The sequence below is a fragment of the Haliotis rufescens genome, unplaced genomic scaffold (genome assembly GCF_023055435.1).
Source record: "Haliotis rufescens isolate VD_foot unplaced genomic scaffold, xgHalRufe1.0.p SCAF_12, whole genome shotgun sequence".
NCBI classification, from domain to species: domain Eukaryota; kingdom Metazoa; phylum Mollusca; class Gastropoda; order Lepetellida; family Haliotidae; genus Haliotis; species Haliotis rufescens.
Window position 1 is genome coordinate 41,030,984 of NW_025963802.1, and position 14,094 is coordinate 41,045,077.

A 14,094-nucleotide genomic window follows, 5' to 3' on the forward strand; every position below is an offset into this window, starting at 1 on the left:
TTGTGTTGATCGATGCTCATGATGTAAATCACTGGATTGTCTGGTCCAGACTCGATTATTTACAGACAGACGGCATATAGCTGGAATATTGCTGAGTGCGGCGTAAAACAACAAACAAACATCAACAAAAGGCACACACAAACACTCAATGCCCCTCGAGGACACAGACATTTGCATGTGTCAATTATAATCACTGTAAATATTAACACATACTTAGCAAGCAAGATCTGAAAACTTACTGACATAGATTTAGTAAACCAAGCAATATAGTACAAGAACAAGCTGATGTTCATCACTCTGTTAACAATGTTTCTGATGATTTGCTCTCATGTCTAATTACACTTTCATAATAATTTCTAATGTTGAGAAATTGCTGAACCCTGGGGTATTTCTGGTTAGAATTGTCCCCAGCAACCTATGCTTGTTGTAAGAGGTGACTGTATCAGGTGGTCAGACTTAGTGATTTGGTTGATTGCATGTCACCGACGTCATGGGCTGTTGCTCATGATATTAATCACTGGTTTGTCTGGTCCAGACTTGAATACAGCTGAATGTGGAGTTGAACAACAAACAACACATCTTATGTAGAGTGACACTGGATGAGTACATAAGGGTTAACATTGCGTCTTAATTCCACATTGTCTCTAATTTAAATATTCATGATGGGGAGAGGGAAAATATTTCCAATTTACTTCCATCGTCAATGTTCACATAAGTCATCAGCATTTCTTTGTGTGCTCTAGCCATGTTAGCTAACTTCGTCAGCTGTAGCAAGCAAGTTTCTGTATATCAAGCGTTGCATTTACTAACAGAGACATTGTTAAAGGACCTTGTAGTTAGGTTGTCTTTCTTTGCTCACTTTCAAAGCTATATATCTCAACCTTTATGGTGTGTCTGCAAGTATAATAATAGCCCCTCCCCAAATGTTTTAGTTTATAGATATATAGGGGACATGCTGTGATATAACTGGAATACTGTTAAAAGCGGCGTTAAACCCCACTCACTCACAAATACATACGAATGTCTGTTTATATATACGATGTCAGAAACAGGCATATTGGTTTACTTAATGACTATGGGCAATGTTTGCTATGGGTTCCTTGTAAGGATGCTGTTTTGCATAGCCTAGTGCCTGTTCAAAGATTTTCCTTTCGCTCTACAGGTGCAGTTTGTTGTGATATGGTTGGAATACTGCTTAGAGTGGTCCTGTTGGTGACTTGGTTGATAGCATGTCACTGGATTGTCTGGTCCACACTCAAATATTTACAAGTAGCTGTCATATTGCTGACTGCTGAGTTAAACGAGCAACAAACAGACACTCACACTAGACTCAGACAGACACTCACTTTGGACTCAGACATACACACACACTAGACTCAAACAGACACTCACACTAGACTCAAACAGACACTCACACTAGACTCAGACAGACACTCACTTTAGACTCAGACATACACACACACTAGACTCACAGACACTCACACTAGACTCAAACAGACACACACACCAGACTCAAACAGACACTCACACTAGACTCAAACAGACACTCACACTAGACTCAAACAGACACACACACCAGACTCAAACACTCACACTAGACAGACACACACTCACACTAGATTCAAACAGACACTCATACTAGACTCAGAGAGAGACACACTCACACAAGACTCAACAGACACTCACACACACCAGACTCAAACAGACACTCACTTTTGACAGACACACACTCACACTAGACTCAAACAGACACTCACACTAGATTCAGACAGACACACACACACACCAGACTCTAACAGGCACTCACTCTAGACAGACACACACTCACACCAGACTCAAACACTCACGCTAGACAGGCACACACTCACACTAGACTCAAACAGACACTCATACTAGACTCAGAGAGACACACACTCACACAAGACTCAACAGACACTCACACACACCAGACTCAAACAGGCACTCACTCTAGACAGACACACACTCACACCAGACTCAAACAGACACTCACACTAGACAGATACACACTCACACTAGACTCAAAGAACACATGCTACATCCTTCCTGCTGCCTTCAGTCAGAGCTTGCGAGGTCATTCAGACACACACACACCAGACTCAAACACTCACACTAGACAGACACACACTCACACCAGACTCAAACAGACACTCACTCTTGACAGATACACACTCACACTAGACTCAAACAGACACTCACACTAGATTCAGACAGACACACACACACACCAGACTCAAACAGGCACTCACTCTAGACAGACACACACTCACACCAGACTCAAACAGACACTCACACTAGACAGATACACACTCACACTAGACTCAAACAGACACTCACACTAGACAGACACACACTCACACCAGACTCAAACAGACACTCACACTAGACAGATACACACTCACACTAGACTCAAAGAACACACGCTACATCCTTCCTGCTGCCTTCAGTCAGAGCTTGCGAGGTCATTCAGCAGTGTAACACTCTAACCTGGTAATAATATCAGTGGACAGGTCACACACTATTAGTCTGGGACAGCCCCTAGGGATGCAGCCATCTTGATTTGTGGCCCCGGCGCCATATCAGCTTCCATGTTCTCTGAGTTGCTCAGTCCCTGTGGGATGCCATGGATCATGTTTGTGTTGAAGTTAATAAATTGAAATCATCAATTGATGGAAATGATTGATGGTCATTTTCCAACATTTGATGAACATCTATTCCTGGGATTTCAATCGCCTTATTCAAGAGTTGCAGTGATGAACATTTGGAACAGTTTACATGGAGCTGTGTAAAGGATTTGCATGTAATGAGACTTGTTACTACAAGTAAATCTGAATGGCCTCGGAAACTTGATGATAAAGGCAAACACAGTCATCAACATTTTCATTTTCTGATAGTTAGCAAAATACAATTTGAAATAACCCTTTAACATGTTTAAAGATCCTCTGAAGTAACGTGTCACCAAAATATGTCACAGTCAAATTCCCTTCCTGCACAAGGCACCAGGCAGTGTTATAACCACAAATACGTCTTGATTGAACATTGCAACAAACCTTTCATTTCAGTTAATATTGTATTAACCTGTTTTACACCCAATCTAATTGTAACGCTAGTTTATTATTGGGGCTTCACTGTGTTGTTGAGGACAAACAAACCATCTAAGTCCTGCTTCATTTCGGGCTTTCCTCCAACATTAAGCTGAGATGCCGTGATATGACTGGAATACTGTTAAAAGTGACGTTAAACACAACTCACTCACTCACTCACTCACTCACTCACTCACTCACTCACTCACTCACTCACTCACCCACCCACCCACCCACCCACCCACTCACTCACTCACTCACTCACTCACTCACTCGTTACTACTGCAGATTTCGTTGAGAACTCATGACGGTTGCTCAGATTGAACATATGTTGGATATTTGCAACTGAACACATCATGGCTCAGTATTTGTTAATAAACACTGCTGTGTTATAGATAGCACAATAGTCCGCATCATATGAGGATTAAGCAGCACAAGAAATGCTTGATGCATGACTGTAACAATGTTGTTTGTTTATGTTTAGCACCACGCTCGGCAATATTCCAGCTATATATGATGGTGGCCTGTAAGTAGCCAATGCTGGACCAGACAAACCAGTGATTGTTATTTTGAGTAACGTTCCACGTCGTCGGGGTACGATGACATGACAAGTCACCAAGCCTGCTGACCAGCACATTTTTTAACTGGTTACAAGTGAAGGATCAATTTTTGGCCAGATTCCCCGTTGGATACATCGTAATGCATAGCCATGTTGAAATGAATAGGTCGTATCGACTGACAGATATTAATAAACAAACAGTGACATGATGACAGTCCCAGGACAGACAGAAGTCCTAGGATGCCAGGCTTTCAAAATGATTAGACATGTTTATACTGGATGTGTATGCGGCCAGGAGATGAAATTCCACTGAAGTATGTCATCAGTCCGATTGGGAATAGCATGGTTCACGTTAGCCCTGCACCATGACTGGAATATATGTATTTTATGTAAGCAAAACCAATCTAGATATTTAATCATGTTGGACAATAAGTTGTGAAAGCAGTGTAAAGGGAGATAGATTGAGTGCATGTGACAGGCTTGACCTAAATTCCTCCCTGGAACCTTTCTGGATGGCTGCGACCGCCTCCGTGGTCTTGTGGTAGAGCGTCCGCCCGGAGAGCGGAAGGTCCAGGGTTCGATCCCGGGCCACGTCATACAAAAAGACGTTAAAAGATTGTACTTGTTGTTACCCTGTCTGGCGCTCGGCATTAAGGGGCTAAAACAAGGACTGGTCGGCTCGGAGTCAGTATACTGTGTCTGAGTGGGGTATTCATGTTAAACTGCGGCATGGTATCTCAGTGAGCTAGCACTATAAATCGGCATCAGTCCGGACTAGTACAAGCAGCCACACACACACATACACGTGCATGCACGTGGCTATATAAGTGCAATAATCTTGGACGCGACGTTAAACCCAATTTCACCTCACCTCTGGATGGCTGCCTGAATAACATACGATACACTGCAAGAGTTGTTCGGGTAAGGGAGATAATCACTCACTCTCAGTGATACAGCTTGAATAAGATACGATGCACAGCACTGCAAGGTCAGTGTGTGATAAAGCTCTATACTACGCCTATAGCTAAAGGAGATAATCTCTCAATGCGTAATAGTTTATTCTTACAAAATATAGACCGGTTTACTTTAGCGAAATGAGATATATTTTTTCTCTAAACATTTTTAGCTCTTTAAAAAACAAAATGAACAAATTGCATGGGTTATCTGCATTACGAAACGTGACTAAGTCTCAGAATGTGACAGGCGATTGGTAAAAACATGTCCAGATTAAGTCACTCTCAGAGAAACAAAAAGGCTCTCTCCTACAGTCAAAATTAACCTAGTCCTTACACTTCCCCGCCTTCAGGTGGGTAAGAATAAAAGAAAGTCTAAATCAGCATCAGGAAAAATAATTGTTTTAATTTTTGAGGAGTGATATGTATTGTGGAATAAATGAATTCATAGACTATATGTTAGTCTGGGTTCACGTCATTTTCTAATCATATGTTCACGATGTTACAGCAAGTTTCACTCTTGTGAAATATTCTGGAATTTTATGTATAAAATTTATATCCTCAGAAATTGCTTTTACCTTAAGTCGGATTTGTTAAAAATATTTTTTTAGATTACCGGTACCTAAATTTCCTGATTTCCTTATTTTTTAATAACATAATATGGTATTAAGTGATAGACATCCATTCACTTCTGGCTTGCCATAAGGCTGTGATTATAAGTCAAGCGGGGTTTGAGGTATCTGTCATACATGAATGGAGGTATTACACACTGCATTATAGAGGATGGGTCTAAGGCAATGATGTAAGAAGAGGAAAAAGCATGTGAAATATTGAAAGTCTCGTGTCAAGTGTACTGGAATTATTATCAACAGAGTGAGTGAGAGAGTTGGATTTTTCGCCACTTTTTGCAATATTCCAGCAATAACAATGCGAGGGACACCAGAAATGGGCTTCACACATTGTACGTATTGCACTCAGCAATATTCAAGCTGTATGACGGCAGTCTGTACATAATAGTCTGGACCTGACAATCCAGTGATTGATATCATGAGCAGCAACTAAGCAATTGTGACACATTGATAGGCATCAACCAAGTCGGTGAGCCTGACCACCTGATCCCGCCAGTTGCCTCTTACGACAAGCAAGGGTTACTGAAGACAAATTCCAACCAAGATCTTCACAGGCATATGTGAGTTATGATTATCGTAGCCCTAAGATCACTTTGTGGAACAGGGCCTGATACACAACTGTTTTTTATATATAAAATATTGTTTTGGTATTTTTGTTTTTTGTTTGTATTGTGTGAAGAGCAGGCTTTTAATTGAGATTTTGATGCCCCTGGCCATGCAGGATGGATGGACTTGCAAGTCAAATCTGATTTGTTCATAAAACTATTGACATTCCAATATGATCACCATGGCAATGTCAGAATCAGAAACAATAATGTCATTTCCCTCTTTGGAAACAGTGATGTGGTTGTTTCTATTTCTGTGATGGAGATTGTCCTGATTGCAAGAATTACCAGTAATAATTCCCAGAGATTTATCCAACCCCATACAACTATATGACTCTCCCTGCCTACTCAATGTTATAAATATTATTTATCATCTGGCAAATTAACTTCAAACAATAGTCAGTCTCATTCAATAGCTGGTGAATTATTGACAAATATTTACAGAGCTTTTCTCAATTTACTGCCTTTATGGTGAAACTGTTGATTACTTGACTGAACTGGGAAGGCATGGATATATTAGAATATTAAAGTGGTTTAGAGTGTGGCAATGTGGGGTGACTGTAGGCTGGGTGTGGACTTGCTAATCTGGAAGAGTGGTCAGTATTTGTCTGCTTAGCTGCTCATAAATATCCTGAATCTCACACACTCATTTCATCAGGGACAAAAGTGTCTTTTGGCTGTGACCGGTGTGAGGTAAAACTGTTTAAAACTGGATGGGTCTGTCATATTGATTGGTCCAGCTGGCTTTATGAGGTAAAGTCTCCTGAGTTTTTAGGATGAAAGTTTTTTGGCAGGGCATAGGGACTTCTTGGAATCAGGATCTTCAAGGATGCAAGTTTTGTGGCATGGTTTTATAGGACATATAGTGATTTTCGGATGCAGGATATTTACATAAGATGTAGGTTTTGTCACTCATTGTCTTTAAGGATGCACGGTCTTGCAGGATGTAGGTTTTGTCACTCATTGTCTTTAAGGATGCAAGGCCTTGCAGGATGTAGGTTTTGCCACTCATTGTCTTTCAGGATGCAAGGTCTTGCAGGATGTAGGATTTGTCACTCATTGTCTCTAAGGATGCAAGGTCTTGCAGGATGTAGGTTTAGTCTTTCATTGTCTTTAAGGATGCAAGGTCTTGCAGGGTGTAGGTTTTGTCACTGATTGTCTTTAAGGATGCACGGTCTTGCAGGATGTAGGTTTTGTCACTCATTGTCTTTAAGGATGCAAGGTCTTGCAGGATGTAGGTTTTGCCACTCATTGTCTCTAAGGATGCAAGGTCTTGCAGGATGTAGGTTTTGTCACTCATTGTCTTTCAGGATGCAAGGTCTTGCAGGATGTAGGTTTTGTCACTCGTCTTTAAGGATGCAAGGTCTTGCAGGATGTAGGTTTTGTCACTCCTTGTCTTTTAGGATGCAAGGTCTTGCAGGATGTAGGTTTTGCCACTCATTGTCTTTAAGGATGCAAGGTCTTGCAGGATGTAGGTTTTGTCACTCATTGTCTTTCAGGATGCAAGGTCTTGCAGGATGTAGGTTTTGTCACTCATTGTCTTTCAGGATGCAAGGTCTTGCAGGATGTAGGTTTTGCCACTCATTGTCTTTAAGGATGCAAGGTCTTGCAGGATGTAGGTTTTGTCACTCATTATCTTTTAGGATGCAAGGTCTTGCAGGATGTAGGTTTTGTCACTCATTATCTTTTAGGATGCAAGGTCTTGCAGGATGTAGGTTTTGTCACTCAGTGTCTTTCAGGATGCAAGTGAGTTATTCCCCACAGATGTAGCTGGGTGACGAAAACAAATGCAGTGCCTGAATGATCGTATCCAAAATTGGGAGAAAAGGTACAAATAAGCGATGTGAGAATATGAGGGAAATACCAAACTTAATCCACCTGCTAATAGACTTTCCTGATATTGCCGAGGTCAGATGTTCTATTCAGGGAGTCATCATTATTAAAATAGGGGAATTCTTTTATGAAGCTTGTACCTTTTATTATCATCCTTATAGAGGCTATACATAATGTTGATATCTCACGTAAGAAATAAACGACTTGTGTTTGTTTATCGTACAATAAATCACTACAGGGAGAACAAACCACTCGGGACTCACTACAGCCCCCTCATGGTTTATTCTCCATACAGTGTTTTATTGTATGATAAACAACTCCCAGTCATCTTTTTTTTCTTGAATGGAGACAAGAAGGAAGTTGAAACCAATAGATCAACTATCTTCGCGGATTAAAATGTCACTTCAAATGCACGACAAATCTTTTTTGTGTTAACTTGAGGAGTTTTACCGTATCAGCTTATGGTGGCTGTATGTTGAATCCTAATGGAGTCCCAGGTAATTAACTTCGTCCACTGACAGTGTATGAGTTCCTGTACAGTGATTTCAGCATATGATGATAATGGAGGTATTGATTAACTCGTGGCTAACCCGGTACGGAGAGGTGGAGCAAATAAAGGGAGATTGTGTCCATCAGTAGGGACCGTGTCCAGTCTGCTGTCAGAAGTAATGGAGAGTAATCGGCAGTAATTGCGTTTAGGTCACTGCAGGGTTTTATTTCCAGGTAGATTTCCCTTAATAGAAAAGTGGGATTGAGTTCTCCCTCCAAAGCATTAGGTTGGCTATTCTTATTGATAATATCACATGATGTAGTGTGTGTCTGACTTTAACCCAATGGGGGCGGTCGGGAAGCCTAGTGGTTAAAGCGTTCACTCGTCACGCCAAAGACCCGGGATGATTCCTGACATGGGTACAATGTGTGAAGCCCATTTCTGGTGTCCCCCGCTGGAATATTGCTAAAAGTGGCGTAAAACCACACTCACTCACTTTAACCTCATGCTTTGTCAGGCATCATTCTAGGGTGGGGCCTTGTGCTTTTAGCACCTAAATTTGAATAAAAGGCCCACATTTTCAAATACAATTGGATATTTTAACATTGTGCTGTATGGGCAAGTGCGGGTGTACCTCTGCAATATTTAAAATTTTCACATGTAGGGCCCATGTCAGAATTTCCCCTGCTTTGTGGACAGAAAGGGACTGGTACACTTGACTAATTTAAAGGCTCTGAGTTTTTACATGGTCACTGCATCAGCAGACAGCAAACTATCACTGAATGCCACATTTTCATTAATCTACCTTTGGTTTCTGGATTTATTTTATTATAAAAACCAGCTCTGATGATTGCTTAACAGCTCCACTCATCTTCAGTCATGTTACTACAAGTGAATATCCCTAAGAAGGGTACCAGTAAGGGCATTGGCTGATTGTGGACACATGAAACAGCTGTTCTTTCTCTAAAGTTCTGGGTCAGATTACCGTGATAGCAAGTGTTTAGGTACCGAGTTGAGTTGAGGACATCTCTGTGCCTAGACATGATAGAGGCATCACTTGCCATTGACATCAATGTGATGATAGTTAGGTGCTCGGTATTGTGATTTCCATTCATGATTTTGAGACAGACGCTCATGCAATGTGTGGCCAGGAAGTAACTCTGGAAGCTTGATAGAACCAGCCAAAATATTTGAACAAAATATTTTAAGAGTTGCGAACCAGAAATATTGAGGAATGGTTTTCATCTGCAGAAATAATCAAATAATTTGGTCAAGTTGCTACTGTGTCCATTTGCTTCTCTGCCAAGTTCTCATTTATCAGCTGCTGAAAGGGTCATCTGTTCCTAACTATGAGACCACCTCTGTGGTAGAGCGTCTGCCCAGACACACACACACACACAGACACACCTCGCCTCGCCTCGCCTCGCCTCGCCTCACCTCACCTCACCTCACCTCACCTCACCTCACCTCCTAACTATGATTACGCAATGTGTTCCAGTACATCACTCATCAACCGCAAACAAATCTGTCACAAGAGCCATACCAAAAGACATTAAAAGTTGAATCTTGTTACCCTGCCCGTTGCTCAGCATTAAGGGATAACACAAGGACTGGTCAGCTCGGAGCCAGTGTTAGGTTTATAATTTCATTGGGCTAACACTACAAAATTGATACTCATTCACCTAATGAAGGAGTAAGCATATACTCCGAAAGGTTGGGTTCCTAAAAAATAAAGTTGACAACCATGAATTCTCTTTCTTATATGTATCATAGCCACTGATTTACAACACCCATTGTCTGAAGAACTATATTTATATTTATTACTTACTAAATGTCAGGTGACCTTGGCTATATAAGCCTTGGTCCAGAGAGATTGACAAAAAAAAGGAAAAAAGAAAGGTCTTACCCATAGCCTAGCTAGGGTTTGGCTGGGTGCTCCGGGGCACCTAGACAACAACCACTACCACTATGTGCTGACCTGGCACATAGTGTCTTTTGTATGTATATATCTACATGTATAAAGTAACACTGTATATACCGCAAACCATCGTCTCCAAGTTGTCACTTCCTACTGAGAACCATACGTCGGCCCCTTGCATATACGAGTATGCAAATTATTCATTAATCAACGTCAGACCACACACATTGTTATATGTATCACTTCTAAATGCCTTTCAAAGACTTAATGGCATTAAGTCTGGACTAGTACAAGCAGCCACTCACCCATGTGCAGGCACATCACTATATATATATATATAATATATATATCTAAGTACCATAATCTTGAATGTGATGTTAAGCCCATTGTTACCTCAGCTTGTCAGATGTTAACGATGATTACACAGCATGTACCTGTATATTACTGCATCTCGCCCGCATCACACACTGTCATCATCCCTACAATCAGCCTGCTGCTGGAGAAGCAGCTCTGTGATGGTGGACATCCTGTGTGTAATTTGGCTTGTTGATGTCCATTAATGAAGGAAGATCACAGCCTCACACAGGGAACTGATCAGCCACATGTGGAAACGTGTCATTTAAGATAATATTTGCTGGTCTAGACGGGCCATTCCGTGTTTAGTAACGACCAGTTTTCTGGGAATATGGGACCGCCTCCGTGGTCTTGTGGTAGAGCGTCCGCCCGGAGAGCGGAAGGTCCAGGGTTCGATCCCGGGCCGCGTCATACAAAAAGACGTTAAAAGATTGTACTTGTTGTTACCCTGTCTGGCGCTCGGCATTAAGGGGCTAAAACAAGGACTGGTCGGCTCGGAGTCAGTATACTGTGTCTGAGTGGGGTATTCATGTTAAACTGCGGCATGGTATCTCAGTGAGCTAGCACTATAAATCGGCATCAGTCCGGACTAGTACAAGCAGCCACACACACACATACACGTGCAATAATCTTGGACGCGACGTTAAACCCAATTTCACTTCACCTCTGGGAATATGACTTCCTATGATTGATTAAGAGGCATATAACCAGCTTGATAATGTCCCTTGCTCCACGAAATGTTACTCGTTAGTAGACTGTAGTAGACATTGTTGAGTTGGCAGCTTTTTGTGTTTCTTAGGCAATAATAAATTATTATGTTTTAATCAAAATTTTGAAAGGGGAAGCATTGTGTGTGTGTGTGTGTGTGTGTGTGTGTGTTGTGTTGTGTTGTGTTGTGTTGTGTTGTGTTGTGTTGTGTTGTGTTGTGTTGTGTTGTGTTGTGTTGTGTTGTGTTGTGTTGTGTTGTGTGTACATCGCTTCTCAATTAATCTGGCTCATGTGAGTTAATGTGTATGGTTTTATGGATGGCACAGTTAGCAATATTCCAGCAATATCACGGCGGGGGACATCAGTTATGGGTTTAGGACATTGTAACCTTGTGGGGAATCGAACCTGGGTCTTCGGCATGGTGAGCGAACGCTTTGACCACTTGTCTATCCAACTGCCCCTGGTTCACATGAACTATGAATGTTTTGTAGCACTGTGTTTAGGAAATAATACAAATATTTCATGATGTGATGAAAGAAAGGAACATACAGTGTGTTTCTTTTTCTGTAGGTTCTTGCTCCAAATAAAACAATGTGAGACAGGTGTGTGATGGTGAGGCAGGTTGAAGGTGGTGAGACAGGTATGATGGTGAGGCAGGATGAAGGTGGTGAGACAGGTGTGATGGTGAGACAGGTATGTGATGGTGAGGCAGGTTGAAGGTGGTGAGACAGGTGTGATGGCGAGGCAGGTTGAAGGTGGTGAGACAGGTGTGATGGTGAGACAGGTATGTGATGGTGAGGCAGGTTGAAGGTGGTGAGATAGGTGCGTGGTGGCAAGGCATACAGTAATAGACAAAAGATGCAACCTTGAACATGTTGAGGTTAACAGGAATAATGTCAAAATACAAAATATCTCCATCATGTTTGTTATGGATGACAGTAATTTTGTTGAGTGAAGTCTGTGAAGAGGCCAGTAATCAGTGGTTGTTTGTTGCAGACGAGGCTGACAATGCATCGTCGCCAAAGATCACAGTGAACGACGCGGACATCCCGATACAGCTCCGTCTGCTGTGTGGCGCAGACCTGCTGCAGTCGTTCGGGGAGCCGGGAGTCTGGGCTGAGGAGGATGTGAGTTACCATCCTTCGTTGACATTTACTGTCTCAGAAATGAAAATTCATTTTCAGAAATCCAGACTATTCTCTCTTGAGTCGTTTATGACAACTTTTAAAAGATAACTTCATGTCTTGTGTAAGTAACAATAAATCGAAGTCAGTGAATGACAAAAAGCACCCATTACCCAGCACAGATTTGTTTTGTTAGCAGTCCCAGTGATTTTGACACAAAAGCTGTAGGTCAAGGACTTGGTCAATGACTTGGACCCGAGAAATGTAAAAAATCAATGGCAAAAGTCAATAAGCCAGTATTGCGGAGCATGTAGCAAATCAGACGTTTTATTAAATAAAAACATAATAATGCTGCAAAATGCATTTGTTCAAACATCGTGTTTAAAATTAAGGCAACTTCTGTGCATCAGTCAGTGCGGGTTACTGCAGTAAAACTTCAAAGTTAAATCAGTAATTTAAAAAAAATTGGGCATAGATTCTGCGCACCCAGCTACCCACCAGGGTCTATGGGCAATACTGCCTTTAACTTCACCCCCAGACACAAGGACAACTGTCACAAGCATGCAATGTCTGACCCTTTCGCCATGTTGAAGCATACTGGAAAAAAAACTTACTTTGTTCTTACTTACCTTTTGTTGAAAAAACACAAGACGACGTTGTCAACATAAGACATCAATACAACATATAATATCATCATGTTATGAACAATAATCAAGGCATGGGGCTGAAAACTCTGATTGAAAATAGGACAATATTTGTTCCGAACGTTCTCAGAATGACATAAAACTTTATGAGAGCATTTCATTGGTCATTAAGATCGATACTGTAACTAGGAATAACCCTTACTATTTACTTTTTAATCATGAAATTATGAAAGCTTGTGGCACCTTCCTCAGCATTTCTTTCAATCAAAGGTCAGACTACTTAAACAAACCATCCGTCAAATTGAAGTCAAATCTTATAGATAAATCAACAATAATAATTTAGTCAATAACTCAAGCCCCGCCAAGTCGTCCACATGTGGGTCTAGATTAATTAAGCAAAAATATTTGCTTTGTAGCCAATAAATGACCTGGAATCACTTACAATGTAATTATTCATAATTAAATGGAGAAATGAGACGTCATAATTGGGGTTGCAAATTAACTTCTTTTGCAGTCTTCCCGTTTACTGGTAATTACCATTTTTTTACTGGTAAAATTGGGCTTTGAGCGGTAATTCATGTGACTGCCAGTCCCTGTGGACTGGCAAATTGAGTACCTTATAAATCTTTGTTGTTGAACAAAACATCGGCGATATTCATATAAGTATATTTTTTCGAATGAAGTCAGCTTGTCTGTTACCATTAGGGTTTCCCCTTGTCAATTTTAGTGCAAGGAAATAACATTTTGCCTTGCTCTGAGGTTACATATCTATGTTTAGCGACTTAGTGTAAAAATATATTTTTTTTAAAGGAGAAATTTGTGACTGTACTTTGTCACCATCCTGAGTATGACAGATTTCCTTTGGTTTTCAGATAGAATATATACTTAGTAAACATGGACTAGTTTGTATCACAAGAGAAGGATGCGACCCCCGGAAGTTCATCTATGAATCAGATATCTTATCAAAGTATCAAGTAAGTGGAATGTTATGCCATACTTTTATATTTCATAAACAGTTTCATACTTTTACAAAGTTCATAAAGTTTGACCATGAATAATGTTGCCAGTTATAAGTTTCATGGCTAGTCTTAACCATTTGTTTGTTTGTTTGTTTGTTGTTTTACGCCGCACTCAGCAATATTCCAGCTATATGACGGCAGTCTGTAAATGATCGAG

The 14,094-nt window shown here is 40.9% G+C and overlaps 1 protein-coding gene across 3 annotated transcripts in view; it reads left to right on the forward strand.

The window, feature by feature from the left end:
• Positions 1-14,094, forward strand: part of LOC124115844 (nicotinamide/nicotinic acid mononucleotide adenylyltransferase 1-like) — a 58,042-nt gene that overhangs the window by 29,158 nt on the left and 14,790 nt on the right. For all 3 annotated transcript variants that reach the window (XM_046476991.2, XM_046476992.2, XM_046476993.2), the window contains exons 5-6: positions 12,147-12,277; positions 13,791-13,892. In XM_046476991.2, coding sequence (XP_046332947.1) covers positions 12,147-12,277; positions 13,791-13,892 — 233 coding nt within the window. The remainder of the gene's footprint in view (positions 1-12,146; positions 12,278-13,790; positions 13,893-14,094) is intronic.